The sequence below is a fragment of the Pararge aegeria genome, chromosome 21 (assembly GCF_905163445.1).
Source record: "Pararge aegeria chromosome 21, ilParAegt1.1, whole genome shotgun sequence".
Taxonomy (NCBI): Eukaryota; Metazoa; Arthropoda; class Insecta; order Lepidoptera; family Nymphalidae; genus Pararge; species Pararge aegeria.
Genome location: NC_053200.1, coordinates 5,600,517 through 5,612,989, shown reverse-complemented (window position 1 = coordinate 5,612,989; position 12,473 = coordinate 5,600,517). Strand labels below are relative to the sequence as shown.

At 36.8% G+C, this 12,473-nt stretch overlaps 2 protein-coding genes across 2 annotated transcripts; both read left to right on the top strand.

The window, feature by feature from the left end:
* The first annotated feature begins 2,953 nt into the window (after positions 1-2,953).
* LOC120633416 (cytadherence high molecular weight protein 1-like) lies at positions 2,954-5,597 on the top strand. Its single transcript, XM_039903622.1, has 4 exons — positions 2,954-3,136; positions 3,685-3,861; positions 4,264-4,455; positions 5,511-5,597. Exons 1-4 carry the CDS (start codon positions 2,954-2,956, stop codon positions 5,595-5,597), a joined length of 639 nt encoding a protein of 212 aa, XP_039759556.1.
* Positions 5,598-9,973: 4,376 nt separating this feature from the next.
* Positions 9,974-10,321, top strand: LOC120633529. The gene has a single exon (XM_039903762.1). It carries the CDS (start codon positions 9,974-9,976, stop codon positions 10,319-10,321), a length of 348 nt encoding a protein of 115 aa, XP_039759696.1.
* Positions 10,322-12,473: the final 2,152 nt, after the last annotated feature.

Sequence of the window (12,473 nt, the reverse complement as noted above, 5' to 3'; positions counted from 1 at the left end):
ACAATTGACGGTTGCAACCACGTCTGTATTGCATGTATCTATTTCTCTACTGCTTAACATAAGATTAACCTACCTAGGTATATGTAGATATACGAGTATGTGGGGAATAAGGTAACTTCGGATTTTATTATAAAAAACCCTAGGATTGCAACGGAACAGATTAGCTAGGACTGTCTGAGACTGTCATTACCTAGTTATGACTGACATTACCTTAGATGAACGGTATCGATTAGATGTATAACATAAGATACGTTAGTAATTATATACTACGACAATACACACATCGCCATCTAGTCAGTGCCGGATTAATCACGTAGCAAGAGTAGCAATGGCGCGAAAGGAGGCCCGCATATTTAATACTGCTCATCTCTGACTGACTGACAGACAGACAGACACGCACACGCACACAGACATCGCCTATAGTAATTTACTACACTATTTATTACCCACAAAATTGTAACCTATCGATAGCAAATACGTCCGTATTGTATTTAAGATATGTTTATACGTATTTAAGATACGTATTGAGTATTGAATTGTATTCATCAGACTGACTGACAGACAGACACGCACACGCAAACGCACACAGACATCACCTATAGTAATTTACTACACTATTAATAACCCACAAAACTGCAACCTATCGAAAGAAAATACGTATTGTATTTAAGATACGTTTATACGTATTTAAGATACGTATTGAGTATTGAATTGTATTTTTACCACTTTATACTTAAGAACCCATAGCAGATCAAGGGCTCTTTTAAAGAATTTGCTAAGGGCCCGCGCTTGCTTAATCAGGCACTGCATCTAGCCCCACAGTAAGCGTAGCTTGTGTTATGTGTACATACTAAGATGAGTGATGAATATTTTTATGAATAATATACATAATCTATATATATAAAAGAAAGTTGTGTTAGTTACACCATTTATAACTCAAGAATGGCTGGACCAATTTTTATGATATTAAATTTTTTGGATTCCTCTTAGACCGGAATAGGATAATAAGAATTAAAATATAATGCATAAAAAAAAATCCGCGGTACGAAGTTCGCCGGGACAGCTAGTTACTTAAAATATACATCTAAACACCCAGACACTGAAGAACATTCATGTTCATCACACACAATTTCCAGTTGTGTACCTTACCAGTAGGTAAAGAAAGGAAATTGTGCAACTCCAATCTAACTTAGTTCCAAATATCTTTCTTCCAAATTATCAGTTCCTTAGCCATGGTTGATGGTACCTCCCTAATAGGTTTATTAACAATTATCTCATTTCTCCAATTATCTTAACACATAAACATCATTTATCTAAAATTATAGATCTACGAATAGTGTTATCTTATTCCACGGGGCATATTGTGAAAAGGACAGCACTTTATTTTTACACCACAAGTAGGAAAAAATGGAAACAATGGACACAGCAAAAATAAACATAAAAAGTAGGATACAAAGGGCGGCCTTAACGCTTAGTAGCGATCTCTTCCAGGTAACCTTAGGATTAGGAAAACCAAGGGAAACCGATTGGTGGGGTGTATTATTATTATAAACACACTACCTTTACCCTGAAAATTATGTTACTAGGATTATTCGGTATTATGTCACAAATTGTTGTTAAGAGTGTGTCACGATTAGGAAGATATATCCAATCTCTAACTTACAAGCGTGTGTGTGTGAGAGAGCAAAGAAGTAGGTAATACCCTATTAATTGTAGGTATGACTTATTGCCCCGCACTGGATGATGGCCCCGCTGATAATTCTTAAAAAACGCTATAGGTATTCATTACGGCTTCTTCAGACTCAAATACTGTCGACCGAGTACCTTGTATCTTCAATAACAAAGATTATAAGACACACAGACAGACAAAAACGATCAGACACCATTAGTATTTGGACTGAGGCTTAGTAAAATATCCGACTAACATCACGTGCTTATTTTATACTCGTAATAATTACCTACAATTATTTATAGCACAATTTCGATACCTGCGATGCATAATCCCAAGTTATATATTTTATTATTAGAGATATCTATTATCGTAAGAAGCATATATAAATGCTTAATATTACGAAATTCATACCATAGTGTCTCAGTTTGCGGTAAGTGAATCATTCTAATACAAAAACTACGGTTAATATATTTCGATAATACACACATTAGCCCCAAATTAAGCGTAGCTTGTGTTATAGGTACTAAGATGACTGATGAATATTATTATGAATAATATACATAAATTCTTATAATATACAGATAAAACCCAGACACTGAAAAACACTCATGTTTATCACACAAACATTTTTCAGTTGTGGAAATCGAACCCGAAGCCTTGGACTCGGAAAGTAGGATCGGCCGTCGAGTGATTAAGTGTAACCTATTAAGCCTTAGTATAAACAAAAGAATAAAAATCTGAATATCTTATCATCGTCAAATATATTTCAATCAACGGTTAAGGTTCTAGCAATGTCCTCTGCCCATTGCCACACCGCCCACTATTTCGCGTCGGTCATGTAGATGCTAGATTATTCCCTTACTACTCAGGCCGTAGTCCACCACGCTGGCCCAGTGCGGATGGGTGGACTCCACACACCTTTGAGAACATCATGTAGCACTCTCAGGTATGAAGGTTTCCTCACGATGTTTTCCTTTACCGTTGAAGCAAGTGATTTTTTAATTACTTAAAACGCACATAACTTAGAAAAGTTGCAGGTGCGTGACGGCTTCGTCAAACATCTGTATGGCTATTTTTACTCTGTGATATTGTCCTATATAATTTGACTAGCCATGGCCCGCTTTTTTTTGCGAACCATTTGTTGAAAGCAGCCTATGTTACTCTCCATCCGCACAACTAACTCTATGCCATAAATATGGGCGTAAAGTAAGGAAAATCAAACACATTTTCGCTATAACATTAGTTTAATAAGATTTTTGTTCATCCAGAAAAAATAGCAAGATGAAATTCTTCGTTGCCTTCGCTGCCCTCATCGCCGTGGCTGTGGCCAACCCCCTGTACACCTGGAGCCTTGCCGACCTCACCGAGGCCGTGAACAACCCAAATACCAATCCTGCTCTCCTTCCTTACCTTCAGTTTGCGCTTAGTGAACTGACGAACACAATCGCTAATGGAATTGCTGTGGTAAGTTTGTTATTGAGATACAAGTAACATACAAATTTAAAGAGCGCGAGCCGTAGACGTGCTAATGTAATAGTTCAATTAGTATCATCTAATGAGTTCATGTATTACCGAACATTAAAACCATTTTGCCGAGGTGATAATCTTCCGAGCCGAACGCATTCATATTTAAGTCGAGTATAAATGGGTTTTATGACCGATTAACACTCTGCTTTTCATTTCGATTACGAGGAAATTTGTTCGATTTTGCTGTTTTTTTTTAATCTTTAATTATTTGGGACTTTTATCCAACTCGGATATTCCGGCCCCATCATCCCTTTAGTAACTCGTTATAAAAATAATACCTACCGTAATAGAAAAGAAACAGATACAATCTGTTACTGCTAACAGACCTGAAATCTTCAGTTGTCGGTTGACCAGATTTTATTGTTCTGATTTGACAGTGTTATGCTCTTGTTGCACAATTTACCCAGCTACTATTTTCCGAGTGGCTTTAATCTATACGAGGTTTGCAGAAGTATCTCTATAATATATTACATTTATTTTCCTAGGACGCCATTGTTGTGCCTACCCCGGCAGACCTTGAAGAATACTCTGCTCCCAGTTCATGGACTCTCCAAGAACTGTCTCAGGCACTCCAGGACCCTCACACCAAACCTGAATACGTGCCTGCTCTAGAGGCCGCTCTAGACTCTCTCATGAGCGCTCTCGCCTCTGGTCAGAATGTTGTAAGTATTGAATAATCACCATCATATCAACATATTACCGGTCCACTACAGCGCACGGGTCTCCTCACACAATGAGAAGAGGTTGAGGCCGTAGTCAACCTTGCTTGCTCAGAGCAGATGTGTGGACTCCACACAACTTTTGAGAACATTATGGAGAACATACAAACTTTTAGGAATGCAGGTTGCCTCTCGATGATTTCCTTCACTGTTGAAGCGAGTTTAATTGATTTATGATTAAACTAGGTATAACTATTTTCGGAATAGCTTTGTTGTTTCGTAGGTATTTAACTTTATTTGGTTATAAACATCGTAGCAATTAGATTTTTTGAATATAGGTATTAAAAGAATCTTAGATAGCCGATACATTCTTTATAAACTGTAAATGATATATTTTCCTTGCAGAACTCCATCGTCGTCAACATGCCCGTTCAAAACATCGAAATCGAACCCATTCCCGTGTTCCCCGAACCCGAAATCCAAGAGCCTGAGATCCCCGTGCCCGAAATTCCCGCTATTGTCCTCCCCGCACCCGAAACCCCCGTGTCCAGCCCCCTTGTTCAGGTCATCGTCAATGTCAACGGCCAACAACAGCAGGTCAGTATATAAAATAAAATAAATAGGCGATTTTGTCAGTTTTTGTAAATCCGCCAGGAACAGTTAGTGTTCTCGGGATAAAACTGTGCAATGCCCATCTCTGGGACGCAATGTATTTCTATGCAAAATTTCGTCAAGATTGGAAGCATGGGTAACAAATTAAACTATTTTAAATCCCACTTATTGTCCCGGGATAAAAAGTTTTCTAAGCCCTTCTTTTGCTAAAATTATTCTATAATAGCTATCCCGCTAGATTTCAGCCAGAGCTGTACCGCAGTAAACATAGGTATACACTTTCTAAGGAATCATTCTCCTTTGTGCACACAATTTACCGTGCCTCGGAGAGCAATATATAGGTCGTCAATCCTACACCTGAAATTATTCATTAAATAATAATAATAATAAGTTTATTTCAATGAACGGTTACACAGTAAATTAAAAATAGTAGAAAATAAGGCAAACATAAGGTAATGTGTATCATGAAACCCAAATTCGAAAATACTGCTATAGTGCAAGACTGAGTCGCAGTTAAATAAGAGTTGCAATAGTTGCCACTACAGCGCTTTTCACTACACTACAGCGCTTTTCATGACAGAGCTCGTCCTGGAAAGTACTACCACCATGTTTATTTCTTCCGTTAATCAGCATTTTTGCTTATCGGTTGTGTTCCGATCTGAAGGGCGTGCGTGCCGGTGTAATTACAGTCACATGAGGCTCAATACTTACGCCTCCGGGTGATGGACACAGTTCAGTTGCTCTGCGTATTGGCAATGGTTTCAAAATAATTCAAAATTCATTTATTTCAAGTAGGCCTAAAATAAGCACTTTTGAAACGTCAAGTCTGTCTGTGTGTAGTGACTCTACCACCGGTTCGGAAGGCAGATTCTATCGAGAAGAAGCCGGCCATAAACTCAGCAGTTGCTCTTTTCCAATATCAACAAACAAACATTAATTGGACAAAAATTAATTGGACAGACTTGTCGGGGGAAATATTGTGTCATATGAAGGAAGAGATCTGTTCCAATGTCTCGTGATTTTCGGTTTTATGTTTTCAGGTCACCGATGTTGCTCATGAAATCGAACCTACCCCTGTTCAGGTAGTCGATGACATCCCCGCCGACGTTTTGGCTGACCTAAGATAATTAAACCATATTCAAGTGTGAAAAAATATTAATGTACTGTATAAATAAACGATGTATACAGATTGAAGACTTAATTATTTTATTCTTAACAATTTCTTATTTCAAATGTTTGTTTGGTATGCCTTTTTGGGGACTTGTCTTTGAAGACCTTGCCTTATTGTATACTTCTAAACAATCATCATTACCGGACCACTGCAGGACACGGCTCTCCTCTCAAGAATGAGAAGGGGTTAGGCTTCATTCCACCACGCTAGCCAATAGCAGATTGGTAGACTTCCCACCCATTTGTAAACGTTATAGAAAACTCTTTCCTCACAATGTTTTCTTTCACCGTTAATGCGGGTGGTATTTTTATTGCTTAAATAAAAAAAACATCTGTAACATCATAGGAGAGAGGGTTTTAGAGCATAGACTCGCCGAGATAAAGTAGTCTTTAATCTTGCTCTATTTTTGGATTTCATATTTGAATAAGGAACCCAGATCATAGTATATTCGGTATATAGTGCAATCAACCGGTAGTAAGGGCTCCAGTTTTTAGAAGAATCTTTATAATACCTACTTGGCGTCTCAAGTTGTATGCCTTCTGTACCCCAGCTTTGATCCACCAGGCAAGCGAGTACCACTTGAGATATTGGTCGGAGCTCTCAGCTATCACGCCGTTTGAAATTTATCTAAAAAAAAATATAATTAACTTTTATAATGCTTTTGTGAATTTTCTTTTTAAAGGTATATTAGTTATTATCAACTTTTTTTTTCTGAATGGGTAAGTACCTGTAAGTTTCCTATAGGTACAAAGCTTTTTATCTTTTAAAAAGATAATCTTTTTTCAACGATCAGGGGGCTTATGAAAGTAAGCCCCCTAATATACTTCGTATACAGGAGTACTATTTTGATATGATAGTATTTACGAAATCTCTTGACGCCCCTAAAATAAGTTTTATATTTCTGAAACAAGGGCGAGAAGCATTAAAATTATAATGCTTCCTGGGATGGGACAAAGCCACCTGCTTTCATCATCATCATCATCACATCCCACAATGAGAAGGGGTTAAGGCCGCGATTGGTGGGCTTTGAGAACATTACGTAGAACTTTCAGACATGCAGTTTTCCTCACGGTGGTTTCCTTCACCGTTGAAGCAAGTGATATTTAAATTACTTAAAACGCATATATTTCAAAAGTTAGAGGTGCGTGCTGGGATTCGAACTCGGCCCCCTACCTCGGGTTACAACCCTAAGTTATAATAACTGGAACATACTGCATAACATGCTCTACGTGGCGCGTGAGTGGATATTTTTTAATGGCAACGAAACTTCTGCGACTATTCACTTACAAAAGGCAGGAGCTAGTAGAATAAAAGACTAGATAAGGGGGCGCAAAGAAACCGGGATTGTGTGCTAACCTGGGCAGGTTCACGATAGTTCTAGAACTAGAACTAATCCGAGTTGGTACTGGGTACTTCCTAAAGGCAAATCCCAATACCTAACAATTATAGATACAAACCCAAACCTGCTAAACAAAAAGCTATACACTAGACCAATGCGGCAGTTATTTTGTTAGGTTAAAACAAAATTGAATTTCTTATCTAAAATTTTATCTAACTAATATCTACATAGCAAACGTTAGATCAAACGTAGGTACATGGAATCGTATCTAATCTCAACATTTTTATTTAGTGGTTGAACTAAATTCGATATATTATTAGACCGATTTGTTTACTTTATAGTTGAAACTGTATAAAATATTTTCGCACGTACAAAACAGGTGACGTGGTATTTGGAGCATATTTTTATCAGTATTTGAAAATGAATTCGCTACGTGTGAATATTGATAAAATTTGGCCACTTTATCATCGTACTGACACGCCAATGATGTTATAAGTAAAGAGAAGAAAGATTTTGCGTATTGGATCTATTTTTGAAAATCTAACCTGCAATAAGCAACTTTTGAAATATTTGACTTTGGATTAGAACATTTGGTACGAAGTAAAATAAGAGAATATAACTAATAGTTAATGTAAGTAGTTTCTATATCTAAAAGACCAATAAGATAGATGTTCAATAAAGTAGTAAAACGCACAGTTACATCTACACCAAGGACCATTTATTACCCATCGTTTCAATCAGCGTTGTGACTCTAAAAGCCGCTTATAGAGGCCTATACCTTTCAGTAGTAAGTATAGCTGATGCTGATGATGATAATCAATGTGAAATATTTTAGTTGTAAAGCTTTAAAGATTAAGTTGCCAAGGCCGAAGACTTTTTGTCACATTTTTGGGGTCTATCTTCGGAATGAAGATTGTAGAGCAGAGCCCATGTAAAAATAAGCGACTAAATTGGCACTTTTAACTAGGCCAATTAGCCTAGTTAAAAGTGCCAATTTTAGAGGGCATACAACTAGTGCACTTCTTTTACTGTTAACATCATTGTAACAAACCCTGCCATATCTTGAGGACTTGTTTGCACAGTGATTTATAAATATACAGTGTTGTGTTATTTTGACGCCATTTTAGTAGTTTATGACTCAGCGCGAAGTTCAAAGCAAGTTTTTAAAATAGTAATCTTGAGGTAAGTCTGTTACATTTTTAATTATGTCAAATGGGTGAATCTTTCGGTTTTATACTCAGTTATTTTCTCTACCTAATAAATATCCCTAAATCGATAGGCTGATTGTTTAAGAGTAATCATAGAGTTATCACTTGAAGCACAAAATAAATAGTAAAGAGATCCTACCTACTAGTAATGTCGTAGATCGTAGGTCCAAGAGACTGCAGTTTAAAGTTGTTTGTTTGAAGCTCAAAAATTAATCTTGTCAGTACAAGGTAGCTTAACTTGTTAACAGTTTATTAATAGAAATCTGTCAGGTGGGAAGCTTCGGCCGTAGTTAGTTACCATCGGCTAGGTATCGTAAAACGCTGCTAAGCGATAAAGCGTTCCGGTACTATAGAGCGTTGAAATCGATTGGGGATATGGGTTTAATTTATCTGCCCTAGCAGGTTAGCTGGTTACCATCTCAGACTATATAAACGCTTCTAACCAGGTGAGATTGCAGTCGAGGGCTAATTTGTAGTAAAAATAAAACCCGTATTATTTCATACTGCATTAACTAAGTATGTGGTTTGCGAAACGGAAAACTATAAATCGATATAAACATTATTTTATATTATATCTTTGGCTTCCTGAGTTAATATTTGATAGCGATGTTTTATTGATTATTTATAGATAATCTTTATCGGCATAGCGGATGATTACGTCATATCGGTCTACGAGCTGACCAGCTCAGTCCAACGTTATACGACGAAATGAATTTATATCAAAGAGGATGTTAAACACTACGCGGTTTATGTTTAGCATAATAAATAGATACATAATTTCATACGTAGAAATGTTCTCGGAAAGATACACCGTGATATTTTAAGACTATCTATGCCGTGAAAGATTCGTTCGTCGCTCAATCGACCTACAATTTCGTCTTCCGAATTTATCTAGAGCTTCATATTATGTTACTTTATCTGCATTTCATTTTATAACATATCTACTTAGTACGTAATCCTCCTACTTTTAATTCATTGTCATTTTGTTTCTCGGATTTATTTTCCTTCCTCTTCCCCGGTCTTAGTCACCTCGTACGACCCCCGGGGCGGTGTCCAATACTACTTGGGTACAAATAATTTGGGTATGCAGTGCTTTTGTGCATGTATGAAGTGCACGCCACTGGCAGTGGACTTTATTATAGGCTATTGATGATCATTTATTATTAATTATGTGCCAACAAGAATTTTGTCCTGCTATAGTTATGGTGGAAAGTAAGTAGATATATAGATGGACTATACTCCCACTTGAAGAGGTGATAGTGGGTAAGACTTTCTCTTGATCTTCGGGGGGCCAAGTTCAATTCTCAGCACCGCACCTCTAAGATTTCTAAGTTATGAGCGTTTTAAACAATTAAAATATCACTTACTTCAACGGTGTAAAGGAAAAAATCGTGAGGACTCCTGCATACCTGCTGAAGGGCAGGAGATATAATTCATGTGTCATTCTGCTAAATCACGGTAACAGGGAATAGAAGAAATTTACCCGCGTTTATTATTACACATTTATTATTTGGATATTATTTCCACTTGTGCGCCAGTGCTCTGAGAGTTGATAAAGTTTTGGTAGAAGATACATTTTTTTATCATTTCACGAGGGAGATAATTGTCTCCTGCCCTTACTAGCCATGCTGATATTTTTCAATAATGTTCTTAAAGGTGTGTTAAGTCCACCAATCCGCACCGGGCCAGCGTGGTGAACTACGGCCTAAATCCGTCTTGTTGTGGGAGCAGACCCGACTACTTTACTATAATTATAATGCTAAGTTTATTTTGTAGACTTTGAAAATGACGATTCCTACATTAACCGTCGATGAAGTATCCAAAGGCATCCAAGATTATGCCTCTAACAAGAGCATAATCAACGTTTTAGAGGGCATCCTTAACGATTATATGGATCTCCATTATGGCAAAGATACTCCTTACACTACAGGGCAACAAGTAGTTCCCACTGGAGCTACTATAGAAGATGTGAAGAATGGAATCGACAGTGACCTTGAGAAGAAATTAAAGGATGTATTTGAAAAGATCTCAGAAGTGTACCAAAGTGGGGATTTAACTCCTAGATCAGAAAATGATGGTTCTTGGGATGAAAAGTACAAACCGGTATTAGTTCTATTGACTCCTAATAAGTAATTTTTGATATAATTCAGTTGTGTGCTGTTATTTTTAATTTATTCACAATGGATCATTTTGATTTAATTTTGTATACCATATTTCAGTGCTCTTTTGGAATTTAAAATATTATGTAGGGTTTTTGTACCCATTTACTTTAAATTATTAATTACTGAAACAAATAAGTAATCATGCAAGAATTTTCGGATGTATAGTGTGTAAATAAATGTTAAGGTGTATTAGTTCACTTTGATGTTGTATTATTAGGATAAATAAAGTATTTTGGATTTAGATTACCTGACATTTGTTTTTTTAACACCTACCTACCTTTCATTTTTTCATTTTTTTTTACCTAAAACATAGAGCTGTAGCTACCACGCCTAGAGCAGATTGGTGGGCTCCACACACCTTTAAGAACATTGTGGATAACTCTCAGGCATGCAGGTTTTCTCACGATGTTTTCCTTCACCGTTGAAGCAAGTGATATTTGAATTGCTTAAAACGCTCATAACTATATAATAAGTAATACTTACTAATAAGTAATACATGGCAATTTATCATATTGTGCTTGTTCGTGAGTTGTCGAATAAGTTATTCAGTTGAGAGCAGTAGCAATTACAGGTAAGCTGGCGTCCGTCCAAACAACGGGCCCGGCCATTTATACAATTGAATAACACGCCTGTTCTACTAATTTCGGCAGAGTGTTACCGAGGAGGTAATTGCTGTTTTTAGTTGTATTTAGAGTGTTCAAGCCATTTAACTCGGTCGTGATTTAATTCTGTACGATCTCTACTTTTTTTGTAGTAATCAAAAATCTTTTTATATATTTTATTTATTTATCTACAAAACTTCTACCTTTTACAAGCGATGCGATTAATCAGTACAACAAATGCAAACCTTAATTAGTATAACTTAATAAATACGTAGTGGCCTTTATGAATTCGCCCAGAGAACAACTGTACCTACCTATATATCCAGCGAAGTATGGGTTATCACCGAAAGTTGACCTGGCATCATACTTCATAGTTACCTTAGCTTTATAACGCCAATTGTGTTCAGGCGAACTTTACCTAGGTCAAGCGGTACTCAACGCCGGTACAGCCTCTTCTCTTGTACCAAGCTGAGGTTCGTGCATATCATGATATGTAATGGACAAGTACGAAGCTAAGAAAAAGTACTGGCATACACTTGCAACTTCCTATTACTCCACCACTTGTATCACCGACGAAAAGGCATCTGATATAGTATGTATAGCTACGCCTAATGCTGCATCATTAGTCATTATCAGATGTGATGACATTCAAACTGAAGTTTATATGTACATTCCAAAAGAATAAAACAAAAACAAAAACGATCCATGAAGCCACTAAAATAAACAAAAAAAAACCTCCTACACGATTTATGTACGAGGTTTTACAAATGCGTCTAAACCTCATTAGAACTTTGTCCTAAATAAACATGATTATATGTACTTTGAGTTAGCCAGCATTTAACAGAGCAAGAAAGGTTTGTATATTCTAATTTAGAGGTAATTCGTATAATTTTTTTCAACAAACTGTATCAATGTACCCAAATATAACACTGCACTTATAGAGATAAGTGCAAAGTTTTTATTAATAGTTATCTTATAGAAAAATCCTATAATATAACTATTTTTTTTGTTATTTTAATCATAATAATAATAAATATACTATACTACAATACACACATCGTCATCTAGCCCCAAAGTAAGCGTATAGCTTGTGTTATAGGTACTAAGATAGCTGATGAATATTTTATATATAGCTAAGATACAGATCACACAAACACCCAGACACTAAGAAACGTTCATGTTCATCACATAAACATTTTTCCAGATGTGGGAATCGAACCCACGGACAGACGCCGAAAGCAGGGTCACTGCCCACTGCGCCAACCGGCTGTCAACCGCGGTTATTGCCAGCGGTTATTGGTATACTCGTTTTCTGCGGTATTAGGACTTTCAAAGCCCTATTACTGAAATAGTTGCCTCAAAAACGGCTCAGTTTATCCCGCGAAAAGAAAGAAGCCTAGATATTTATGTAATATAAATTGATCCATGCATGTAGTTCCACCATACTACTAAGTCTTTCTTAACGGGATGGTGGAAGCTGGAACTTATTAAGCTTAAGGATAAGCCGTGCGGGCTTATCAT

What these genes read in the sequence shown, in the direction of transcription:
- LOC120633416 (XM_039903622.1), top strand. Translation starts at nt 2,954, where the DNA reads ATGAAATTCTTCGTTGCCTTCGCTGCCCTCATCGCCGTGGCTGTGGCC. An exon ending in TCGCTAATGGAATTGCTGTG is followed by an intron (nt 3,137 to 3,684) that starts GTAAGTTTGTTA and finishes TTATTTTCCTAG; the next exon opens with GACGCCATTGTTGTGCCTAC. An exon ending in TCGCCTCTGGTCAGAATGTT is followed by an intron (nt 3,862 to 4,263) that starts GTAAGTATTGAA and finishes TTTTCCTTGCAG; the next exon opens with AACTCCATCGTCGTCAACAT.
- LOC120633529 (XM_039903762.1), top strand. Translation starts at nt 9,974, where the DNA reads ATGACGATTCCTACATTAACCGTCGATGAAGTATCCAAAGGCATCCAA.